Genomic DNA, 25542 nt, shown 5'->3' with positions numbered 1-25542 from the left:
CTAGGCAATGGGGGTTAAGTGGCTTGTCCAGGATCACACATCTAGGAAGTGTTTGAGTCTAGATTTGAATCCAGGACCTCCTATCTCCAGATCTTGCTCTCAATCTACTGAGCCACCCAGCTGCACCTGATACCTGAGGCTTTTATTAACTGAAGCAGAGTGAACAGAACCAAGAGAACAATTTATATGTGATGACTGCAATAATATAAAGGGGAATAATCTTGAAAGACTTTGGTGCTCTGATCCATGAGTAATCGTGACTTCAGAAGATCCATGAGGCTTATTTCTCACCTCTTGTCACAGAAGTCATGGCCTAGAGGTACAGGAAGATGGACTAAAGGTTATAGACACTTGAGTATACTTATTGGTCACAAGGAAGGGCTTCTGCTGGGAGCAGAGAGGAAATTCATAAGATTGTAGATTTAGAGCTGGGATCTCACTGAGTCCAATTTCCTCATTTTATAGATGAGGAAATCTAGAGAGGTTAAGAGATTTTTTAAGTTCAATCAATCAGTCCGTATTATTAGGTGCCTACTATATTCCAGGAACTGTTTGCTAAAGGATAAGATCACACAGAGAATTGCAGAATAAGAATTTAAACTCAGGATATCTGTCTTCAAATCTAGCACTTATTCCATACTTCACCATGATACCTTCTCTGGATTACCCAGAACCAGTTCCTTCAATGGGTCCCTTAATGGAATAGTTTTTGGTCTCCTCACCTTCATGTTTGGCCTCTTCTGGTTATAGTTCAGCTTGTCAATATTCTTTCTAAAAACTGCCCAGAACTGAACACAGTATTCCAAATTGGGTCAACAAAGCAGGACTAGCACCAATATTCCACAAACTTTTATTAAGTGCCTACCACATGTAAGGCACTGTATTACATTCTTGGAATCTAAAGACAACAAAATCAAGCCATCTTTTTCTGGTCCTGATGGAGTTTACATTCTATTGGGAAGTGAGGGGGGTACAACAGATATGCAGATATGTAATGATTCTCTTTTGTAGGCTGGCACCAATTTGGTGGACAGTGATAGTGATGCAAGAAAAAAGGAAACAAAATTCACAGAAGAGAGCAGAAGGAAGTTCAGAAGGGGACACAGATCAGTTGGATAGTTTTGTTCCTATTAAATGTAATAGAAAAAAATTAAAGCTTTAAATAGGGTGTGTGTGTAGGGAATCATGAATCAGGTAGCCATGGAAAAATATTCTAAATTAAAAAAAAAAAGGAAAAACTGTAAATAACCAGAAGTCCAGTTTGGAATACAATCCTCCTTTCTGTTCTTTGTATCCTGAAATACTTGTGTTTATTGAAGATTAAATTCACAATAAAAAGGTTTTTTTTTTAAAGGGCACAGTCTAATACTTTATTCAATTCTAATATTTATTTACATTTAAATTTGTATTTTCAAGGAAGTGAAATGTTTTAGCTTGGCATCACCAACTGAAATTAGCTATCGTACACAAAATCTTTTGAATCAATTTAACATTTATATTGAATAAAAAACAAAAATACAAAAACCCAAGTATCAAAAAAAATCTTCCTTTTCTCAACTACAACTCTTTTCCATCCCCCAAATCACTTTTTTAAAAAATGTAGACTGTAGGAGACAGCTGCTCCTAAGTCTAATGCTGAATCTTTGTACAGTAGCACTCAAGTATATTTCCTTATAGGAACTAGGCAGGTCAGGGTAGAACTGGGATGAAACTTTTGAATTGAAAAGGCTGCTAAGATGCTGCTGTGAGATGACGGGAGAGAAAATCATGGATTTTTACTAACTTCTCCCTTCCCTCTGTAGATATCACCTTGTGGGTGAGACAAAATTACCCAAAAGCCGAAGGTCTGAAGTTGGGTCAAAAAGTGGAGATGGGAATAAGGTGGAGCAGCATGTTCCAAGCTAGAGCTGGGAGAGGGTAAAAATGCAAAGGAAGTTCCCAAGGATGTTGTCAGGGTAAGAAAACAATTAGTTGAATATAACCTTTCATATGTAAGGATCACATGGTAAATCATAAATGTAGATAAATCGGGATTAGTAAATCCTGGTTGGACTGGCTAGATTTTAGAATTCAAGTTCCATAAGAAAAATAAACATTTTGCTTCTTTTAACTGAATTTTGTGTTAAAAAGCCACATGAGACATGAGGGGGAATAGTTAGTTCCTTGGATCTTTACTGGAGTGTTGAACAATCCAAATGTATTACAGGGTGATAATGGGAACAAGTCTGTCATTCATAAGGCACCTATATCATGGTATGGAAATATAAGAAAAGAGAGCCAAAAAAATACTTGCATTCCCTATTGCTTAGTACATTTTACCTGTTTTTCTTCATCTAATCAGTAGTCTTGGAACATTTAACATATAGTGTTTATTATATGGCAAAGTTTTTACCATGTGAAAATTTTGATCAATATGACAATATAATTTATTTTTATTTTTCAAGGACCCAACGTGGAAGTACTTAAATCATCATGAGAAAACCTCAGAGTATTTTACTGAGATGTTTTAAGCAGGTGAAAGAGGGAATTTTGAAGAGAGAAATTTAAAAAAGTTAATCCGGTATGGAATCTGCCGGACAGAGCAAAGCTGAGTGGGCCCCACCTTGAATGATGGAATAAGTCTGTTTGGGTAATTCCTGGTGTGAAGAAGAGGAAAAGATGGGAGGGGCAGTGGTGGATACGGTGATATTTTGGCCTCTATCGCTGACCACAGTCACTTCGGTTGCCCCTTCCTGAATCAGGGCATTGAGGCCTTCCAAATCTGAACAGCTGATGCCGGAGCTGGTGATGAAAGTCTGGCTGGTTGGGCCTTCGTGGTTAGTGGCGGAAGGCGCAGGAATCAGAGTCTGGTGCAAAGCGGTCCCTTCTGTCTGATCGTGAGTGGTCAACAGAACCGCCCCGGGCTGCCCGATTGGCCCGGCCTCGTTCTGACACACAGCTGGCTGAGATGGGGCAATCAAGCTGACCTGGCGCAGAATCTGCAGCCGGTTATTACTCGGGAGGTCTTCCTGGCCCTGGCCACCTAGGGCCGGAGGCACGATGTTTACGGAAGTCGCCTGGACGATGGCATTCGGCTGTGGCACCTGATGGCCCACGATGATCTTGACCCGTCCTTCACTGAACTGGGGGATCTGGCTTGGCTGGAGGGGCACCTGCAGGGGGCTGACTGTGAGAGGGGTGCCCACAGGGCGGCCGGACTCCATCTGAAGCTGCAGAACTGCCAGCTCGGCACTTTTATTGCCGTTGTATTCACTGTGTTGTTTCCGGTGGCTCCGGAGCGAGTCTTCCCTCACGAAGGAAGCTTCACAGGCGTCACACTGAAAAGCCTTCTTAGCATCAAGCTTGGCTACCTGACTGGAGCCGCTGGCTTTGGCCCGGTCCCCTCTCCCGGCCCCGCCTCCACCTCCTTTTTTCTCCAGGCTCGGCTTCTTGCTCTTGACCTTGTCGCTGTGCACCTTCTTCACGTGCGTGGTCAGGTTGCTGCGCTGCTTGGTGTCGAAGCTGCAGAAGTCGCACTTGAAGGGCCGCTCCTCACAGTGGATGCGCTCGTGGACCTTGAGGGCGGCTTTATGGGCGCAGGAGTAGCTGCACTCCGTACACTTCACGGGCTGCTCGGGCTGGTGCGTCCGGGTGTGGTGCCGGAGGCTGGTCTTGTTGCTGCACTGGAAGTCACACTCGGCGCACTTGAAGGTGTTCTCCGTGTTGTGCTTGATTCGCACGTGGGACTTCAGATTGCCTTTCATGGCGCAGCGGACCTCGCAGAACTCACACTTGTAAGGTTTCTCCCCTGAGTGCACGCGCAGGTGTCTTTTCAGGTCCGAGTTGATTTTGAACTTGGCGCTGCACATCTGACACTGGAAGGGGGCATCCCCTGCCAAGGGAAGGTGCGGAGGACAGTGAGCCCAGGTAAGAGAATCACTTCCTGAGGCACCCCAGGTGCTCCTGCTGTGCCAGCTTTGGCGGGGTGGGGGGGAGGGGCGCGAATCTGCAGCCTTCCCCCACCCCCACCCCAAACCGAAGCTAACATCTTTTATTTTGGTATCACAATACAGAACGGAAATGGGAGATTAAAAGGGCCTCTAGTTTTCCCAAATCAAAATGCAATTTGTTAATGTACTTAGTGCATTCTTCCTCCTTAATAAGCAAGCTACGGTGCATATGGTTAATTTGCCCACTTTGCCAGTTAATGTTTCATGGTTGTATAATTTTGCACAATTTGTTGATTGAGTTACATATTATACTGATTTTGCTACATGTGTTTGAATCAAGCAGTATCATGCTGTGCTAATCAGGGTATATTTTTTAAATGATTGAAATGCTTCGCTTGTATTTTATGCAGATTTTTTTATTAATAAAGATGCATTGTTTACTGCTCTGATTTATTTATTGTACAATCCCAGCTGTATGCTCTGATAGTGGAGTTAGAAAATCCAGCTGCTGGTTACTTAAAAACACCCCTTTCCCCTATTTTACTGAAAGAGGTCATCTTGATAGAGGAAAATGGCCCTGCACATACTGTCCACTGTGGTCCAAATTAATTTACTCCTGGTTAAATTCTTTCAAGTGGCTGTTTTAAGGAAAAGGCTACAGAAGATGGGGAAAGAAGATCTCTAATTTTTTTTGCAAATGAGTACATCAAATATAATGCTTAGACTGCAGAGACTGTATTTTACATTTGTATAAAAATAATAGAGGGAATAAGATTAGGGAGTCAGCCTGTGATATCAACATGGGGAACTCCCAGATGAGGAAACTCCCTCTGTTAAGTTGTGAATTTGCACTTTCTAGGCAATTGTCTTAAGAGCATTTCTGGACTTGCTCAGGGTTCTACAGTCAGTATGAGCTAGAGGCAGTTCTTAAACTCTGGTCTTCCTGGTTCCAGTCTCTAGGTCCACCATGACCACTGAGAGCTAAAAATTGCACGGGGGTTTTAAGATTTGCATAGCACTTTTGTGGAAGAGGCATGAAGGAAGAGAGAACTTCATGCATGCAAGACAGAAAGCTGGGGACATCATCTGTCAATCAAGGTGAACATTCCAAATAGAATGTTCCCAGGAAAGTCAGTTGGAGAGTCAAGCCAGGCTGAAGGGGGAAGAAGCTCTGAACTGAACCCCTGTTAGCTTCTGCCCTAGGCTGAAGGTCCCTTGGTGGGGGGGGGGGGGAAGAGCTAGGCTGAGAAGAAATTAACTTTTGTTGGTGGCTTAGAGTGTGAAGAATTGATTGCATAGGAAGAAGAAAGAAGATCCAACAGTTATCCTCCCATCTCCTTGACAGATTTTTGTGTCACAGCTGTGACAGGACAGACATTTCTCAAAATCCTCCTAATCCTCCTTATAGAGAAGGGACAACCCTATCCCTCTTACCTCAATTACCATCCTTGTCCTATTTTTCCCAATAAACCCCCTTACTTGAGAAAGGAAGAGAAAGGAGTTTTTCTTCTCTAAACCTCACAGTTCACCTTTGAATTACTTAGAAGGGTGGCTGACTAACGGGGGGAGAGGAAGGGAGGCAGGAGGGTGTGAGTGGAAAACTGGGAGGTGAAGGGTGGAGGGTAGGAAAGATCTAGATCTATTAGCCATCAGTAGTGATCAATAGGCAACCCCAGATATCCCCTCTAGTAGTATCTCTATCTCTCAGAAGTATCTCTATCTCCAACTAGGCACCTTCAGGTTTCCCCTAGTATCTCTCTAGTCAGCCAGAGTATCTCATTTATTACTACCAGAAATATCTCCTCAGTATCCTATTTCTATTATACTTTGCTATATAGCTTGTACCATCTTATTTGTTCCTCACAACATGAGAGCAACAAAGGGGAAGTACATACTATTATCATCCCCATTTTACACTTGTGAAAACTGAGGCTGAGCAGATAAGTGACATGCCCGGAGTTACAGTTAGGGAATGTCTGAGATCAGATTGGAACCTACATCCTTTGGACTCCAGGGTCTATCCACTGTGTTAACCTAGCTGTCCTAAGAGGTATAGTTTGTAACAAGAATATGGAGAAATAAGCTTTAAACTTGAATAATCCCTTGAATAAATTGTTATACCTGAGATGACATATCAAAACCCTATTATAATCTGAAATATAATTATAATCTGAATTACAATCTCTGAGGTTCCCCTTTTGTATGTCTTAATCCTATGACCTTAGCTGGTCTTTGACTTGCTTTCTTTAACTTCAAGCATAATTAGTCAGTGTGTGTGAGTGAGAGAGACAGAGAGAGGGATGATCAAATCCTTTTTTTTTGTGTGGTAAATTACCTGTTAGAGGTGTTTTGGAGCAAAAGTGTCAAACACACAGCTGAACCAGAATAAAATGTAATTGGGAAATATATGACAAAAAAATAAAAATATGAAATGCCAATATGTGGTTTTTTAAAGTCAATATGTAGCCTGCAAGAATCCTTACAGTGTCATATAGTGTCCCCATTTCCATTTGAGTTTGACACCACAGTTGAAGGGGGAATTCTTGCATCATGCAGGGTTCAGAATGGATGACCTTTGAGGTACCATTGAACTGGAAAAATCTGCTTCTCTGTAAACTCTCAGAAGGCTAAATCCCAGGAAATTTGGACCTCTCATAGCTAAGCTGTCGAGCCTAAATTCTTTTTGAATAAGGGAAGCATTAAAGCTGAAATAAATCTCTTCTTTTGCTAGGGATTTATTTTTTAATCAGTAGAAATAAATCCTTCGGGACACAGGCAAACCAATATAAAAAGAACTTAGAGATACTTCTCAAGTTCAGGTTTCAAACTAAGAGGAGGCCCTCATTAAGACTTCCCTTGAAACTTAGAATCAAGATGGCAAAGGAAAAAAAATAATTTCATAGGTCAAAGGCTCAAAAAGAATAGGTTGAAAGTAATGCTATTTCTACTTGTTAAGCTAATTAAAAATATTCCTGTTACATGTAACAAATTCTCTGGCAATTAATAATACATAAATAACAACTGGCATTTTTTTTTAAACTCTTACCTTCTATCTTGGAATCAATACTGTGTATTGGTTCCAAGGCAGAAGAGTGGTATGAGCTAGGCAATGGGGGTTAAGTGACTTGCCCAGGGTCACACAGCTAGGAAGTGTCTGAGGCCAGATTTGAATCTAGGACCTCCCATCTCTAGGCCTAGCTCTATCCACTGAGCTACTCAGCTGCCCCCACAACTGGCATTTCTAAAGCAATTTTAGATTTACAAAGTACTTTCCTGACAGAAACCCCTAGGAAGTAAGGAATACAAGTACTGTTTGTATTTTACTGATGAAGAAACTGAGATTGGAGATATGGAAAGAATTCAATACTTAAGCCTAGAAAAAACCTGGGTTTTAATCTCACCTCTGACATTTAATATCTGTGTAACTTTAGACAGGTCTCTTTATTATGACGAGCCTATTGCCTCACCTGTAAAATGGGAATAATGCCAAATGTGCCTAAGTCATAGGCTTGTCTGAGAGTCAGTTGAGGTAATTGTGTTATAAGTGCTTTGTAAACCTTAAAGCACCATAGAAAATTTGGTTCTCATTATTACTAACTGTAAACAAATCACATAGCTACAGTCAGAAAAAAGGACAAAAAAGTCTATTGATTATTATTACTAACAATTATTAATACAATTACTGACAATAGTACTTACATAGCACCTTAAGGTTTGCAAAGCACTTTAAAATTATTTTATTTTATCCTTACTAGAACCCTGGAAGGTAGATGCTATTATTATTCCCATTTTAGATGAGGAAAATTAATCAGAGAGAGGTTTAAGAGACTTACCCAGATCAGTGAGATAGGAAATATTTGAGGATGCATTTGAACTCAAGGCATCATGATGGTATTTATATAGCCTTCTAAGGATTGTTAAGCATTTTACAAATATTATCTCATTTTATCCTTACAACAACCCTGGAAGGAAGGTGCTATTGTCCAAATTTTACAAATAAGGACTTAAAGCAGAAAGAGGTTAAATATTTTGCTCGGGATTGCATAGGTAATAAGTGTTGGAGTCTGGATTTGAATTTAGTCTTTTCTGACTCTATGCAATGCACCACCTAATCTGAAGATTTCTATACTATTTTGGGCTGCTGTTTACACCTCATTTAACCATCCATACAAATGAGTTCTGCTTTCCTTAACTTATTTTTTTTTAACCCATATCTTCTATCTTTTTACTGGTTCTAAGGCAGAAGAGCATTAAGGGCTAAACAACTGGGGTTAAGTGACTTGTCTGGGGTCACATAGCTGGGAAGTGTCTGAGGCCAGATTTGAACCCAGGATCTCCTCATTCCAGACTGGGCTCTCTATCCAGTGAGTCACCCATTTGCCCCAATCTCTGCTTTTCTAACAGAGGCAAGGGAAATGACAGAAGGGAAAGAATCCTTTCTGTATCAGCTATACTGGACCTCAAATTTCCAAAGTACAAGTATGCTACACTTAGAGAAATGAGCTGGGAGGAGGTGTTCAGGCCTGGCGCTTCCTTACCAGTGTGGGATCGGAGGTGCACGGTCAGCTGGCTGGAGTTCCTGCTGGCATAGGGGCAGATCTGGCACTTGAAAGGCCGCTCGTTAGAGTGTATTCGCTGGTGCTTGTTCAGGCTACTGCTGTCGGCAGCGGCATAGTCACAGTTCTTACACTTGTATGGCTTCACGCCTGTGTGTGACCGCATGTGCATCTTCAGTTTATCTTTCCGGCTGAAGCACTTGCTACAGACTTCACACTTGTGGGGTTTGTCTCCTTCAAACAAGACAGAATCATCAGTTGGCTGTGATCAGGGAAGAGGAAAAAGGCCACAGGGAGGGGGCCAGGCTGGAATAAACTATTTTAAAGGGTAAGATTATTGCACATTTAACTTGTTTTGTGCCATTTCTGAGGTGTAGAATGAGGGGCAATGTTGGGGTCCCTGGAACTACCACAGCAACTTAGCACTCTGGGAATTTGCCTGAACTATTTTGTAAAGAGAGAGAAATAAAGTACTTATTGCATTCTAGAAACACATGACTTTAAACATATGATAGCAATTCTTAGACCAAAGGGGATTACAGAGTTTACCAAACATCAAAGCAATGTTGCTTATAGAAATCTTGCTCATGAAGTTTATGTACTCTATTTCTGTTAATAATTTAAAACATAGTGGTAAACTGAGCAACTGTTTGAATACATTTATTCATTCTTCCCGCAAACTTTCACAAAATGCTGACTACATGTAATGCAGAGGCAGATACAAAGATGAGAGAGTCCCTATTTCATTCTTAGAAGCATATTTGAGAATTAAGTTCTTGAAAAAAGTGACCCACTTCAGAATTTTATAACTTTTAAAGATCTGATACAACCTAAAAATAGCTAAAAAGGTGTCACCCAGTTCAATATTAAAAAAAAAAACACTCTGGGAATACATGGAATAAAAAAAGGAGATTACAGATACTTACCTGTGTGGGTTCTTAAATGACGTTCCATATCTTTCATGCCATATGCTGTCTTGAACTGGCAACCTAACAAGACAAACAATAACTTTAAAAATGACTCCTAAGTTTTGGGACCAACCAGAACGATGAAGGTCTTCATTAAGGTTGGTAGCTGTGTGAATAGAGAGAAGGTTTAAATGTGAGAGATGCTGTGGCAAATGCCTGGATATAAGAGGTGGGCAAGGATGAGGAGTTGAGGATAAAACCAAGGTTACAAACCTGGATACTGGAAGGGAGTAATACCTTTGGCAGAAATAGTGAAGTTGAGGAAGAGGAATAGATTTTTTTGGGGGGAAAGATATTAAATTTATGTTGAATTTGAGATATCCAGTTTGGAATGTCCAATAGGCAAGTGGTGATTAGGTACTAAATGTAAGCTTAGCTCATAGAGATCATCTGGTTATGTAGATGTGAGAGCCATCTGCAAAGATATGATGGTTAAATCCAAAGGAGATGATGAATTTACTGAGAGGAGAGATAGAAGAGAAGAGCTCTTAGGACAAAACCTTGAATGCTAAGAACTTCAGAGAGGGCCAAAACAACGTATTATGTGATGTCTCAGAAGAGAGATCATTATTGATGGGGGTAGGAATCAAAGAAGGCTGTATGTACTCAGGTAGCATCTGAGTGAAGCTAAGGGAGCATATGCATTTACTATAGCAGAGAGTGCAAAGAGAGAAGAGAAATAAGACAAAGGAAGGACCTCAAGGGGATGGGACAAGGATGAGGGAAAAAAAGGGATGAAGCAAAAGCAGTGAGAAAGGAAGGAGAACCTCTCTGAAGCCAAGTGAAGAAAGTCAGAGCAGCTAAATCAGTAGTCTCAGATGTGGCAGGGAAGTCCAAGAGGATGAGAACTGAACAAAAGCTAGCAACTGAGAATTTCTTAATGACCTTAGAGAGGGCTGTTTCAGTCAAGTGGTAGGTAGTGGTATCTCTTGATAACTAGAAAATTTGATCACTAGATAATATAATCTTAGGAGAGTATAGAGGAGAAAGATAAAATGTCATAGCTGGAGGGGATAAAGGATCAAGAGAGGGTTTTTTTTTTTAAAGAATTGGGAGGTCAGAGCATACTTGAAAGCAGAGAGCAAGAAGTGAGAAGAGAGAGAGGCTAAAAATATACATGAGAGACCAACAGTTGGAGATATGATCTAGAAGGGGTAGGACTGAATGGGATCAAGGGGACAGGAAAAGAGATGAACTGATTATCTTTCCCCAAAATGCTCTCCCCCCACCCCCACCCCGCAACCTCCAACTTTCCCACTTTCCCATTACTCTTAAGGATATCACCATTTTCCCAGTCTTCTAGGGTCACAACCCAAGTCTTATCCTTGAATCCTCACTCTTTCTTGTCCCCCATAACTAATGTGTTGCCAATGCCTATTAATTTGATCTCTGGAATATTTCTTATGTATGTGATTTCCCCACCTCTGATATTGCCACCATTCTGGTGCAGGATCTCATCACATCTTGCCTGGACTATTATATTAGCTGGCTGATATGTGTGCTTGCCACAAGTCTCAATCTACTCCAGTCCATGCTCCTCATAGATGTTAAAATGATCTTTCTTAAGTACAGGTCTGAAATGCCACCCTCCCACCTCAGTAGCTCCCCATTAGCTCCAAGTTCACATAAAATCCTGCTTGGCTTTCAAAGACCTATATAACCTTTTACCTAACTCTCTTCCATTTTCTAGTCTTCTTAGGTCTTATACCTCATCATATACTCTTCAATCCAGTGGCAGTGGCCTCCTTACTATTCTCTGACCAAGAGACTCCAGCACTAGGCATTTTCACTGGCTGCTCCCCATTCATGGAATGCACTCTCTCTTTCCTCAACTCTGTCTTTTGGCTTCCCTGGCTTCCTTCAAGTCCCAGCTAAAATCTCACCATTTACAGGCAGACTTTCCTGATCCCTGCCAATTCTGGTGCCTTTCGTCTGTTGATTATTTCTGACTGACCTTATGTTTAACTAGTTTGAACATACTTATTTGCATGCGGTCTCTCCCATTAGATTGTCCTTAAGGGCAGGGACTTAAAAAAAATCTTTCTTTGTATATTTAGCAATTAGCACATTGTACTGATCCTTACTAAATGCTTATTGACTTACTGACTAAAATTTTTAGAATAGTCATTATAGAGAATGAGAAGAATCTGACAAGGTTAAGTGAACTGGGGAGCAATAGAGAGGACTCAGCTAGAATCACATGCCAAATATGTCTAGTATATTTCCCCTATCTGCAAATGTTCTCCTCTTTCCCTAATGAACATATTTAACTACCTTGCATTTATTTTCTTTAGAATTTATTCTGTATATACTTCTAAAGATATTTATCTCCCCAGTTAGAATGCAAGCTCCTTGAGGGTAGGGATTGATTCAACCTTTGGGTTAGTACATCTAACCCCCAGTACAGCATCTGGCACATTGTAGAAGTTTAATAAATGAATGTTAGTAGACAGTGGGTAATATGATTTTAATTTTGTAACTTTCTCCAGTGATGCTCAGAAACCCAGGAGAATTTGAAAATAAATAAGACTATGGATATGGTGACCAAATGAGACATGTATATGCATGTGTTGTTGTTTAGTCATCTTCAGTTGTGTCTGACTCTTGTGACCCCATTTAGGTTTTTCTTGGCAAAGATACTGAAGTACTTTGCCATTTCCTTCTCCAGCTCATTTTACAGATGAGGAAACAGAGGTAGAGTGAAGTGATTTGCCCAGGGTCACAGAGCCTCTAAGTGTCTGAGGCCAGATTTGAACTCAGGAAGGTAAGTCTTCTTGAGTCCAAGCCTGGCACTCCATCCACTATGCTGCCTGACTTCATGTGCATATACCCACATATGTGTATTTATACATAGAGCTATATATGCTGTGTGAAGGATATTTACCCTCTCCCCTTTCTGGGGTCCCAGGTGACATCATCTCCTGTGACTACCTGCATACCTGGCATCAGCCTGAAATTGACTCAGATGGCTAGGATAGGATCAGGGGAGCCAAGAGGTTATAAAAAGGGTGAAGCAGGAAGTTTGCTCTCTCTGACTCTAGCACTCTGCCTATAATCTTTGCTGCTGGGGTCTGCCAGAGGAGCCACGTGGGAAAGTTTAGATTAGTGTCCCTTTTCTCCCTCTCTCTCATCTTCTACCTATCCAAATAATCCTAATAAATTTCATTAGAATCTAAGGAAACAAAGCGTACATTATACGGAGAATGAGGAAGTTTATTTTGCTTGACTCTGCATATTTACTAGAAGGAATTAGTTTTTCTTTTTTTTCTTTTCTTTTTTCATGGGATTGTAGAGGATGAGAGAGAGAGAAAAAAAATTTCTGTTAATCTTGAAAAAAACTTAATCAAAGAAAGAGAGGGCAGGTCCTATAGATGTAGAATGCTGGATATGCTTTCAGAGGAGGTCGCTGTAAAGTTAGCTTTGCTCACTCACTTTATTTTGTTACAAGAAACCTCTTGAGGATAATCTGTGTTTATATATAAATATAAAACACATCAATAAAACTTTTATAACCATAAAAAAAGGAAGAGGTTCTAGGGTAGAGGCTAATGAAGCACTGAAGTGCTTGATTGCAGGATCAGGGCTGGATAGGGAAGCAAGAGAGGCCTGAGTGGGAGGGAATATGTTGGAAGAGCAGGGATGCACCAAGGGTCCAAGGACCACAGGGTGGATAAAGGGCAAGTTTTCTGTGAGTGAAAGGGTAGGAGCAGTGAAGTGAAGGGTAGATAAGTGATTAGAGGGGGCAATTTCAAGTTTTGGATCTTGGTATCATTCTCAGAGAGAGTGAAGTCTCAGTTGTGACTATGTCAGTATGGGAGAACAGAGCTGGTCTCAACTGGGGCTGAGGACTTATGTACAAAATGCACATGCACAAAATGAGGTTCCTGTGGGCCATGGCAGGGGGTGATATGGAGAGGAAGCCCTTGGCCTATGAAGTCATCTAGAGACCTGGGAGAGAAGAATGACCTCAAAGTCAGTAAATAACAATAAGAAGGATAGAGAGAGAATGGTAAATTGGATTATGCAGATTTCAGAAGATGTTCACAGAGATCCCCAGCTAGTTTCACACCAGGGTTAAAACACTGCAGGATGCTGTTGAACTAAGTAAGCATCCAAAGGGGGCAGCTGGATGATGGCTCAGTGGCTAGAATGCTGGGCCTAGAGTCAGGAAGTGTGTGTTCAAATCCAACCTCAGACACTTAGGAGCTGTGTGGTCCTGGGCAAGTCTCTTAAGCTCTGTCTGCCTTAACCCACTAGAGAAGGAAATGGCAAACTACTCCAGTATCTTTGCCAAGAAAACCCCAGGGACAGTATGGTCCTCACGGTCATGAAGAGTCAGACAGGAATGAACAACAACAAAGTAATGACTGGTGAAGCCAGAATAGATCTGATGACTTTAACAGTAGCCTGTGAAGAGTAAGAGAACAGGAATGCTGAATTCCCATTTTAAACCTGGTTGTGTCACTCCAGTACACAAGGAATAAGATAAAATTAATGTTTACCTGGATAGCAACAGTTAAGTTTCTTCTGGGCAGGGGAGGTTGCAGGCTTTCGAGATCGTGACTTGGGAGGAACTGAGATGACTGTGGCAGTCTGGGTATCACTACTGTCTGTGGGCAGGTAGGTTTGGTAACCATGTTCAAAAACAAATTCTGGAGCTGAAACTAAAGATTCAAAAAATGTTAGTGTTCATGGCACTAATTGATAAAAATGATCAAAAGATAAAGAACAGACAGTTTTTGGATAAAGAAATCAAAGTTATATGTAACTATATGAAAAATGCTATAAATTATTATTGATTAGAGAAATGAAAATAAAAACTCTGAGATTTCATCTCATACCTATCTGGCTAAAATGATAAAAGGGCAAAATAACAAATGTTGGGAGGATATGGAACAATGAGGACACTAATACACTGTTGGTGGAACTACGAACTGATCTAAACATTTTGGAGAGCAGTCAAATTATGCTCAAAGAGTTATACTGTGTGTACCTTTTGACTCAGCAATACTGCTATTAGGTTTATTTTCTTAGGCGATCAGGGAAAAAGGAAAAGAATGTTCTAAAATATTTATAGCAGCTTCCTTTGTGGTAGCAAATTGAAGAGACACCCATCAGCTGCAGAATGGCTAAACAAGTTGTAGCATATGATTTTTTAAAAAACCATACCTTCTGTCTTAGAATTGATATTAATGATACTAAATATCAATTCTAAGACAGAAGGGTGGTATGGGCTAGGCAATTAGTGTTAAGTGATTTGCCCTGGATCACACAGGAAATGTTTGAGGCCAAATTTGAACCCCCTGGACCTCCTTTCTCTAGTCCTGGCTCACTCCACTGAGCCATCTGGCTGCCCCATGGCATATGATTACGGTGGAACACTACTTTGCAGAAAGAAATAATGAGCGGATTAATTTTTGGAAAAACACAGAAAGACCTACATGAAATTATGAAGAGTGAAATAAATAGAACCAAGAGAACATTATATAACAGAAATGTTTGAGGAATAACTTGTATATGTTCACCCCCAGAGAAAGAACTGATAAACAGAAAAAAGACATAGTTTTATATATACATAAATCTCTTTGTCAAAGGATGCCTTCTGTAATGGAGGGAGGGAGTTAACTGGGTATTTTAACATAAATAAAAAAAATAAATAAAGTTAAGTTGAAAAAAAGATGCATCCTTGGAATTATTTTGTCAGTGAAATAAGTCTAGAAAGGTAAATTTGAGTCATATTTTGAAGTCTTAAATGTCACGCTGAGAAGTCTGTGTTTTATTGTAGGGACAATAGAAAACCACTCAAGATTTCTGATCGTGTGGTTAGTGTGCTTTAGTTACTGTGTGCTTTGGTTACTGTGTGGAGGATGGATTGGAGAAGTATTGATTACTGCTCCAATGTCAGTGTTGTATGAAAAGCCATGGAGAAAAGGAAACTAGAAAAGCAGCAAATGTCCTGATTTTCAGAAAAGAGAAAATGGCACCTATGTGCATTTGGGCCAGTGAGTCTGATCTCTATCTTTCCCACAATTCTAGGATGCCTAAATAAATAAAGTTAGTGATTATTAGAAATGGAAGAGTTGGCATACCTTCATTAAGAACAAGGCTAAACTGATTTCCTTTTTTGGCAGGGTTACTAAATTGGCAGATCAGGAAATACTATAGAAAAATGGAGATATATGGGCTAGACCCTAAGATGGATTAGGGATTGGCTAACTGGCCAGACTCAAAGAAGTAGTTAATTAATGGTATGATGTTGATTTAGAAAGTCTCCAGTGACCTTTGCTTGGCCCAGTATTGTTTAACCTTTTTTATCAACTGAATTATCAAAGTTTGCTAACGAATATCAAAAACATATCAATTTCTTTATCAATGACTTGGAAGAAGATATGGATGGTATCTTTACCAATTTTGTAATGAGAAGGGAGAGATAATATTTTGGGTGACAGAATTGGTATCTAAAAATATCTTGATAGGCTATAAAATAGGGCTGAATCTAAAAAGATGAAATCTCATTGAGATAAATGTAAAGACTTACATTTCGATTTAAGAAATCAACTTTACAAGTGTAGTATTATGTGATACTCAAGAGATGGGAGGTCCTAGGTTCAAATCTGGCCTCAGACACTTCCCAGCTGTGTGACCCTGGGCAAGTCACTTAACCCCCATTGCCTAGCCCTTACCACTCTTCTGCCTTGGAGCCAATACACAGTATTGATTCCAAGATGGAAGGTAAGGGTTTAAAAAAAAAAAAAGCTAGGAAGTGTTTGAGGTCAGATTTGAACCTAGGACCTCTCATCTCTGGGCCTGACTCTTAATCCACTGAGCCACCCAGCTGCCCCCATTTTTTTTTTTAATAAAAACCTTTACCTTCCGTCTTGGAATCAATACTGTGTACTGGTTCCAAGGTAGAAGAGTGGTAAGGGCTAGGCAATGGGGGTCAAGTGACTTGCCCAGGGTCACACAGTTGGGAAGTGTCCGAGGACAGATTTGAAAATAGGACCTCCCATCTCTAGTCCTGGTTCTCAATCCACTGAGATACCCAGCTCAATTAGTAGAAATTTGTGTGAAAAAGATCTTGAGGTTTTAATAGACCAAAAGGACAATGAGTCAACAGTGTGATATGACAGTCAAAATTTTTTGGACTGTCTTAAGAGAGACATAGCTTCTCGAAATTAGAAATTGATAATCTCAGTTTATATTGCCTCAGTCAGGCCATATCTGGAGCACTGTATTCAGTTTTGGGTGCTACATTTCAATAAAGATTTTAATAAACTAAAATGTCCATAGAAGGGCAACTTTTAAAATTGTAAAGGGCCTCAAATTCATTCTACCTGAGGATTGATTCAAGGAATATTTAGCCAGAAGAAGAGATCTGGCAAAGAAGTTAGTTTTGTCATTTTCTAGCTATGTGATCTTGAACAAGTCATTTAACTTTTCTGGGACCTAGTTTTCTAATCTGTAAAAGAGGAGAATTAATTAGAGGACCTTCAGAAGTCCCTTCCATTTCAATGACCTGATGGATAAGGTGGCACACTGGATAGGGTGCTGGACCTGGAGTTGAGAATACCCCAGTTAAAATCTAGCTTCAGACACTTAGTAGCTGTGTGATCATAGGCAAGTCATTTAATTCTGTTTGCCTCAGTTTCCTCATCTGTAAAATGATCTAGAGAAGGAAACGGAAAACTCACTATCTTAGTCAAGAAAACCCAAATGAGAATACTAAGAGGCTGAAATGACTGAACAATTTTTATGGGAAGGAATTAGCCTTACTTCTCTTTGGTTGAAGAGGACAGAACTAGAAGTAATAAACAAAAATGAGAAAAAAGGGAAATTTTGGTTTGATATCATGAAAAAATTCCCAATAATTGGATCTATCTAAATGTAGAATGTATGGTTTTTAGGGATGATGTACTGGGGTTCTCTTCATAGGAGCAAAAGCTAGAGGATTACTGGTCATGTGTTGAGAAGTGAGGGATTCTTTTTCAGGAGTGAGTTGGCCTAAATGGCTAAGATCCTTTCTAATACTGTAATTCTTTAATTCTATGAAGGGAGAAACTAGAAATAGAAAGGCCAGATTAAAGGTAATGAGGAAGGCTCCAACCATAAGGAGAGAGAGAAGGGAATGGATGTAAGACCTACTAAGAAAGTAAGACTAGAGTAGGAGAGAGAGAATTTGGAATTCAAATTGAAAAAAATCCCATCAAATAAATGTTAAAAATTGTTTCTACATGTATTTTTGGGGAAAACTCCAAAATAATTAAAAAAAATAAGGTATAATTCCTAGAATTTGGCCACTGATTTGATATGGAGGGAGAAAGAAGGGTAGAATGTGATTTGGAGGATGACAGAAAATGGTGGTATATTCAAAAGATTTAGGGAACCATGGAGGAGAGGCAAGTTTAGGAGGAAAATATGATGAGTTTGAGAAACCTATGAGACATCCAGGCTGGAGCTGGTGATTTGGGATGGGATTTAAATAAAGATTTGGGCTGAAGACAAAGATTTTGGAAACTGTAGTGACAGAGAGATGAAATCACCAGGAAAGAGTAAAGAGAAGCAGGGAAGGGATTAAGTATTTAAATGCCTATTCTGTGTTGGGCATTGAACCAAATATAGAGCCAGGCCTAGAGATGGGAGGTCCTGGGTTCAAATTTGGCCTCATCTACTTTCTAGATATGTGATCCTTGGCAAGTTACTTAACCCCAAATGCCTAGCTTTTACCTCTTTTCTGCCTTGGAACCAATACTTAGTATCAAGGGTTAAAAAAAAAAAGCTGATTAGGGCCTTTGGATTTAGATTCCAAGATTGCTGATAATTTGTAGAGAACAATTTAAGTAAAGTGACAGAAGAAGCCAAGTCAAGTCAACAAGCATTTATTAAATGTCTGCTATGTGTCAGGCACTTGCAATGCAAGGAAGGAAGGAAGGAAGGAAGGAAAGAAGGAAGGAGGGAAGGAGGGAGGGAAGGCAGGAAGGAAGGAAGAAAGAAAGGAAGGAAGGAAGGAAGGAAGGAAGGAAGGCCTAAGATAGTCCCTGGTCTCAAGGAACTCATCATCTGATGGGGGAGACAAGATGCAAACAACTCTGTACAAATAAGACATATACAGGCTAAACTGGAGATAATCTTAGGGGGAAGACACCAAGATTAAGGAGGACCAGAAAGAGTTTACAGAAGATGGGTCTTTATCTGAGACTTTAGGGAAGCCAGGAGGTAGAGATGAGGAGGGGGAGAGTTTAAGCCACGAAGGAAGGCCAGAGAAAGTATCCAGAAGTGAGAGAGTGTCTTATACAAGGAACACCAAGGAGGTCAGTGTCACTATCAAAGGGTACAGGGAAGGTAGTAAGGTATAAGAAAAGTGAGAAGAGGTCAGGGTAGGAAGGGCTTTAAAAGACAAACAGGATTTTATACTTGATCCTAGTGCTAACAGAGCTGGTAGGTAGCACAGTGGATAGAGCACCAAGCCTGAAGTCAGGAACTCTCATCTTCTTGAGTTCAAATCTGTTGGCATTCTGGATGAATCACTTCACCCTGTTTGTCTCAGTTTCCTCATATCTATAAAATGAGCTGGAGAAGGAAATGACAAACCACTCCAGTATCTTTGCCATGAAAACCTCAAAGAGTATCATGTGGAATCGGACATGACTGAACAATTAGTTGGGAAGGGGGGAGACTGCTGGGGGAAGGATGAGTTAACTCTTGAGTTTCTGATGTTGAGTTTATGACATCTATGGCATATCCATTTGAGATATCTAATAAGTTGATGGAGAGATGAGACTGGAGGCCAGCAGATAAGTTAGGACTAGACAAATATGTCTGAGAATCATCTGTTTAAAGAGGATACTCTTTAATAGATAACCTATGAGAACTGATAAGATCACCAAGCAAAAGAGTATAGAGGAATAAGAGAAGAGGGACCAGCACAGAGCCTTGGGGAAACCCATGAATAGCACATAAGATCTGGATGAAGATCTAGCAAAGGAGACTGCCAAGGAATGGTCAGACAGGTGGGAGGAGAAGCAGAAAAGAGCAGTCATGAAAACATATTGGGAAGAGAGTATCAAAGAGAAGAGGGTGCTTGACAGCATGAAGGTTGCAGAGGGGTCAAGAGGGAGGAAGACTGAGAAAACATCATTAGATTTTGGGGCAGCTAGATAGCTCAGTGGATAGAGCACCAAGGTTGGAGTCAGGATCACCCAGTTTCAAATCTAGTCTTAGACACTTCCTAGCTGAGGGGCCCACAGCAAGTCACTTAACCCAAATTGCCTAGCCAGTAACAACCCTTCTACCTTGGAACCATTATCTGTTTTGATTTTAAGACAGATGGCATGGCTTTTTGTTTTGTTTTGTTTTTTTAAAGAAACTGAAAAGATCAATGGTAACTTTGGGGAGCAAAGTTAAATAATGAAATCAGAAGCCAGATTGTAGAGAATTTAGAAGAGGATAATGGAAGTTAAGGCACTGATTTTAGATGACTTTCTCAAGAAATTTATCCATGAAAGGAGGAGAGATATAGGACAATAGTAAGGATGGAAAGACCAATTGAGGAGTTTTTGAGGATGGGAGGCTATAGGCATATATGTAATAGGAGAAAAATAGCTAGTAGAGAGAGACTGAGGATTAATGAAAAGAGTGGGAAAAATAGAAGGGACAATATGCTGGAAAAGATGGAATGGAATGGAACCACTTGTGAATAGAGAGGGATTAATCTTGGTAAGGAATAAGGCTACATCATCAGGTAAGAAAGGGTGAGGGGGGAAATAGTGGCAGATCTAAATGGTATGAGATGAGGAAGAAGGGAGAAGAAGAGAATTCCTAGTGAATGACCTCATTTTTTTCAGTGAAATATGAAGTTCTTGGCTGAGAGGTTGAGAAGACAGGGATCTGTGGAAGATTTGAAAAGATTCAAAGAGCCATTTCAGAGAATGGGTAGTGAATTGATTAGGCAGACACAAAATAATTCCTTTTACATAGTGAGGACTGAATTGAGATTATATATTTTGTAATATAAATTTATAGTGGATCTAATTGTTATGGTTTTAAAAAATTTTTCTCTATCCCTTTTTAGCAGCATGTGAATGTAGGAGTGAAGACAGTGGATAATGGAAATAATGATGCTTGATGAAGCAAGAACAGCAACAGTATAAGGAGACAGTGGCCTGGAGAAGACAGCATAGAGTTGAACTAGTTCACCAAATGGTCAAGATACAGAAAGGGGTGAGGATTTGGGAAAGAACTGATAGCAATTAGAGATCAGGATAGGATTAAAAACAGGATTCAAAATATAAGGCAGAGGGAGAGGTAGAACGATAACAGATTACAAGATAAAAGAATTTAAGATTTTATAAACATGGAGGCAGGACACTTGTGGGTGAATGCAAAATCAAGATTATTACTATCTTCCTGTAGAGCTGAGGTGGGGCAGTGGAGTAGCTCATGGGAAAGGAGTAAACTGAAGAACTGGGAAGTTAGGATTTTTGAGAGAGTATCTCTATATCTCTCTATCTTTCTATTTGTCTATCTGTCTGTCTATCCATCCATCCATCCAACCATGTTGAAGTCCCCTAATATGAGGGCAGGAGTTGGTGGATAGAAAAAAACAAGTCAGCTAAAGAACTCACTGGAGGAGGAAGGAGAGTATCCTGGAGGTCCTGTAGATAATAGCTTCTAGAGTCTTGATTGGGCAACAAATATGGATTAAATGAACCTCCAGGAAGGAGAGACTATTGATTAATGGTTGTAATGGGAGAGTCTGGAAGTGGTATTGGGGTATAAGGATTATTCCGTCTCCCTCACCATGATCAAGGACTGACATTATAATCAGTGATGGAAAGGGTTGCTAAATTTTAGGGGTTACAAGAAGATGAAAGAAGCAAAAAAGAAAAGGCTTAAGATGAAAGTTAATTTGTTACCTATAGCAGGTATTTTAAAGAACACAATAAAAGGGCTTTAGGATGGGACAGGATGTTAGGGCTGGCATTTAGTTATAAGGATCCTGTCATTTATGGCTATATTTTAATTTTCCAAGTTATTAAAGCCATACATACCTGTGATGGTCTGGGTCTCTGAAGTGATAGTTCTTGTGGTGGTCTGAGTCTGGGTAGCTGGCACTGTTTCCTCTGACACAAACTGAACTGTGCTGGGAGTACCTGGAGTAGCACTGGTCAGCTGACAACCACTTTGCTTATGGGCTACAAAGGCATCCAGGTTATTAAATTGCTGCTTGCAAATGCCACAGATGTGAATATCTGGGGTTAGCTCCACTAAGACAGTGGTGCCACCAGGAACTACATAAAATGAAAAGAAAAAAATTCACAAGTGAATTAAAAACATTTTCAAAATGCAAACTGAATGGGCTTTTATTGTTGGAATTAACAATAAAGATAATAGATCAGGGTCATAGGTTTGGAGCCTGAAGGGACCTCTGAGTCCATCTTTCTCATTTTACAGATAGAGAGAACTAAACTGAAGTTCAGGGAAATTAAATGATTTGTTCAATATCAAACAGGCAGTTAGTACCAGAATCAGGATCTGGACTCAGATCCTGATACCATATTAAAAAAAAAAAACCCTCAAATACTGACAAATTTTTCAATTAAAACAACAACAACAAAAACTCTTAACTTCTATTGTAGTATTAATTCCAAGACAGAAGAGTGACTGGGACTAGGCAATCAGGGTTAAATGGTTTGCCCAGGGTCATGCAGCTAGGAAGTATCTGAAGTCAGATTTAAATAACAGGATTACCTGACTCTCTATCCACTATGCTACCTAGCTGCCTCCACTGCAATTAAAAAAAAAAAAGGTTAAATTCTTATAACTACTACTAAAACCCTACTTTGTGACTTAACCTGGCATGGAGGTAACCCAGAGTTGTCCAAAGTTATGCAGTGGAGAGCAGACTCTAGGACTGTGATGGTGAACTGATGGCATGGGTGCCAAAGATGGCAGACAGAGCTCTCTCTGTGAGCACAGGCACCCCCTCTCCCCCAGTTCGGTACTAGAAAGGCAGAGGGACTTGAGCAGAGGTGTTCTCCTCCCCCTCTCCTTGGTGACTGACATCTTTTCACATCCCCTGTCCCTCTGTTCAGAGGCCCAGTGGGAGAACTTCCTCCCTCCCCTGTGTGGGGTCAGGGGTAGAGTGAGAAGGGGCATGGCAAGCAGTCTCTGGAGGGGGCAGGGGTTGGCATGCTGTCTCTAAAAGGTTCACTATCACTGCTCTAGGAGGTTTTGCCAAAATGCAAAGATTCTAAGAATACTAACATCAGACTAACATCAGGCATCAGACTAACTCAGGAGCAGGTTAGCTAAGTGCAGAAAAATATCTGGAAAAACCAGCCCACGGAAATTCATGAAAACCCATGTTAAGTTACAGAGAGATTTCTAGCTGTTTAGGTGGAAGTATAGTACAGATCTTTTAAAACACTTATAAATTTCTGGTGAATTTTAAAATAACAAATCCACTTAAAGTTACATTTTCAACTTAATTTTTTTAAAGGAGTAAAGCCTTTAATATGTGATCTCTGAAAGAACTGAGTAATTTCCCTTTCTGTCTCCTAATGAACAGATGTCCTCTGTATTTATTTTTAGTAAAGTAGTAAGCCCAAAATTATTCTTAGTATTTTATCACTGATATTGCTATCATAATGATATTATCAATAATATTTTAAATTTAGACAGCCCTTTTCTTCTAAGGAGTCCTTCATAATTCTAATTTCTTCATAGCTATTCCTCCTACCTACATTTGACAGCTGGGTTAAGTGAGGAACTGAGAAATGACAGAGAGAGATTATATATTTTCTCAGTGATGGATCAAAGCCTCACTTTCTAATTGGGTTAAGAAAGATGAAATTGGCAGATGATGTAACTCATAAGGTTGTGTTTAGTAAAATCAAAAACTTCCCGAAACTGCCTCTAACTCAAGGAGTAGCTAGGGTTAAAAATGGATGTTAAAAAGAAAGTCATTTCTCTCCCACCAAGCCCACTCCACGGAGTAATAAACTGCATAATTTGCTGAAGCTTCTTCATCTTAAGCTAACTCTTATTTCCTATTGATGGGGACATGCAATATGCATTTTGCACAATTATTAATGCTGTAATCATATTTCTCAACAACAATGCGGGATTTGGTGTTAGTGTGGCAGAACTTTTCTAATTTTATCTTTGCTGGGATTTCTTATAGCTTACCCCCTTTCAGCCTCTCTGGGCGTTGTGTCCCTCAACTCCCCATTGGGAGGGGACCACGAAACCAGGGTGGGGGATAACTCAAACTTTTCCCCCAAGCTCTGGTCCCCTGACTCCCTCCAAAGGGCCTCTAGATTCTGCAAACACATTGGTGGGGAGTGGGAGATAAAACCCTTCGCGGTGCTGATGCAGGAACTGTCCTCGGACGCAGCTGCAACCCACCCCGCCTGCCCCGGCTCCAGCATAGTGCAGTACTACCCAGAGAAAAAGCAAGCGAGTAGAGTCCCTGGCTCCCACGCCCTCCTCCGCCCGGCTAGGCGCGCGCTATTTCCCCAGCCAGGTTTCCGGGCTGGGGCTCGCGCCGGCAGGTTGTTGCTACCCAGGTTTCGGGGCTCCCGACTCGGCCCACTTTTCCCTCAGTGTGTTCCAGCCCGGGCCCCGGAGCGCGCCGTGCGGCATAACTTACACTGGACTGAGCCGGGGAAGCCCTCGCCCCCGCCGCTCGCGTTCATGGCCTGGGATTGGAGTCTCGCGGGCTGCAAAGGCCGGGGTGCATAGGGCTGATGGGGCGAGGGGGGGCGGTGGAGGTGGTGGGGTGAGAGCGCGTGTTTATTTACATTATGCAGTGACTTTTCCTCTCCCTTCCCCTCCCCCTCCCCCTTCCTCCTAACTCAGCGATTCAAGAGGACGGATGTAAAGAAAGCCACACTTCCGCTGCCTAGAGGGCGCTTTAAGGCTGGCATCCACCTGCTCCTACTTCTGCACGCTCCCCTTTTCTGCAGAGGCTGCTGCAAACCATAGAGAGACGTCTCCTGGCCCTGCTTTTCTGGGTTATTGCTCCTGCTCTCCGTTAAGAGAACCGTAGCTCCAACAGCCGCCCCGGCCACGCAGATCCCGTCTCAGCACGTTGCTCCTAGAACGTACCCCTCCCCCCTCTTTCTTTGCAGCTGTTAGAGGCCACGCAGCAAGAGATTCACTTTCTCTTTGCGTGATGCGCGTGCGTGCTCTCTGCCCTTCAAAGAAAGCAGAACGGACCTCTCCCCCTGCTGGTCAATTGCAGAAGGCAGCGGGTGGGTCGGCTCTTAAATTGTAGAGTGGGAGTTAGCATTAGTAGTGTACTAGCTGCCTTGTTAATGGGTGTGTTTACTTTGAGACAGTCACAGATGACTGGAAGCATTGTAAAGGCTCTAGAACCTTTTTAAAAAACAAGTTCATTATTTATTTTTTTAACACTTATTTAAAAAATTGAGTTCCTTTATATCTAATCTATATATGTGGATATATATATATATATATAGCTGAATATATATGTATACATATATATACACACAGGTGAAATCATGCAAAACATTTCCACATTAGCTTAGCAATGTGAGCAAGAGTTTTTATTCTGGGGTGCACGAATGTGTCATTAAAAAAACTTTAATATTAATATATTTGACAACAATTTCAAAGAATTGGCTTTCTTTGTAATCATGTATTTTATAGGCAACTGAATATAGTATGTACAGTACAGTGGATAGAGAACTAGTCTTGGCATCTGGAAAATCTGAATTCAAATTTTGCTTTAGGCATTTAATAACTGATCCTGAGCAACTGGTTTAACTGCTTCCAGCTTTAGTTTCTTTATCTGTTAAAGGAGGATTATAATAGAAGCACCTACCTTAACAGAGCTGTTGTGAAGATAAAATGATGTAATTATCTGTAAAACATTTTGAGAACCTTAAAGCAATTTATAAATGCTAGTTTATGCAAAATTCCCCTCCCCTTTTTTTAAAGAAGGGGTCATAGGTTACACCAAACTGTCAACTTCAATTTCAGATACCATGTAAAGGTCCATTCTATACTGGGCACTGTGATAAGTGCTGGGGATGCAAAGAAAGAGAAAAAAAATTAGTCCTTGCT

General features: G+C 40.6%; 1 protein-coding gene across 1 annotated transcript; it reads right to left on the bottom strand.

The window, feature by feature from the left end:
• Positions 1–833: 833 nt before the first annotated feature.
• ZFP64 (ZFP64 zinc finger protein) lies at positions 834–25524 on the bottom strand. Its single transcript, XM_003339708.4, has 6 exons — positions 24104–25524; positions 21501–21740; positions 13956–14117; positions 9412–9474; positions 8468–8719; positions 834–3871 (listed from the first exon to the last, which is right to left on the bottom strand). Exons 1-6 carry the CDS (start codon positions 24147–24149, stop codon positions 2553–2555), a joined length of 2082 nt encoding a protein of 693 aa, XP_003339756.1. The 5' UTR covers positions 24150–25524; the 3' UTR covers positions 834–2552.
• Between the last annotated feature and the right edge of the window lie 18 nt (positions 25525–25542).

The sequence above is a fragment of the Monodelphis domestica genome, chromosome 1 (genome assembly GCF_027887165.1).
Source record: "Monodelphis domestica isolate mMonDom1 chromosome 1, mMonDom1.pri, whole genome shotgun sequence".
NCBI lineage: Eukaryota > Metazoa > Chordata > Mammalia > Didelphimorphia > Didelphidae > Monodelphis > Monodelphis domestica.
Note: the sequence above shows the minus strand (reverse complement) of the source record. Positions and strands in the feature narration are given on the sequence as shown.

Coding starts and splice junctions, on each gene's coding strand:
- ZFP64 (XM_003339708.4), bottom strand. CDS start 24,149: ATGAACGCGAGCGGCGGGGGCGAGGGCTTCCCCGGCTCAGTCCAGT. Junction 9,475..13,955: donor ACTTAACTGTTGCTATCCAG/GTAAACATTAAT, acceptor TTGTCTTGTTAG/GTTGCCAGTTCAAGACAGCA. Junction 8,720..9,411: donor TCATTTAAGAACCCACACAG/GTAAGTATCTGT, acceptor TCTTGTTTGAAG/GAGACAAACCCCACAAGTGT.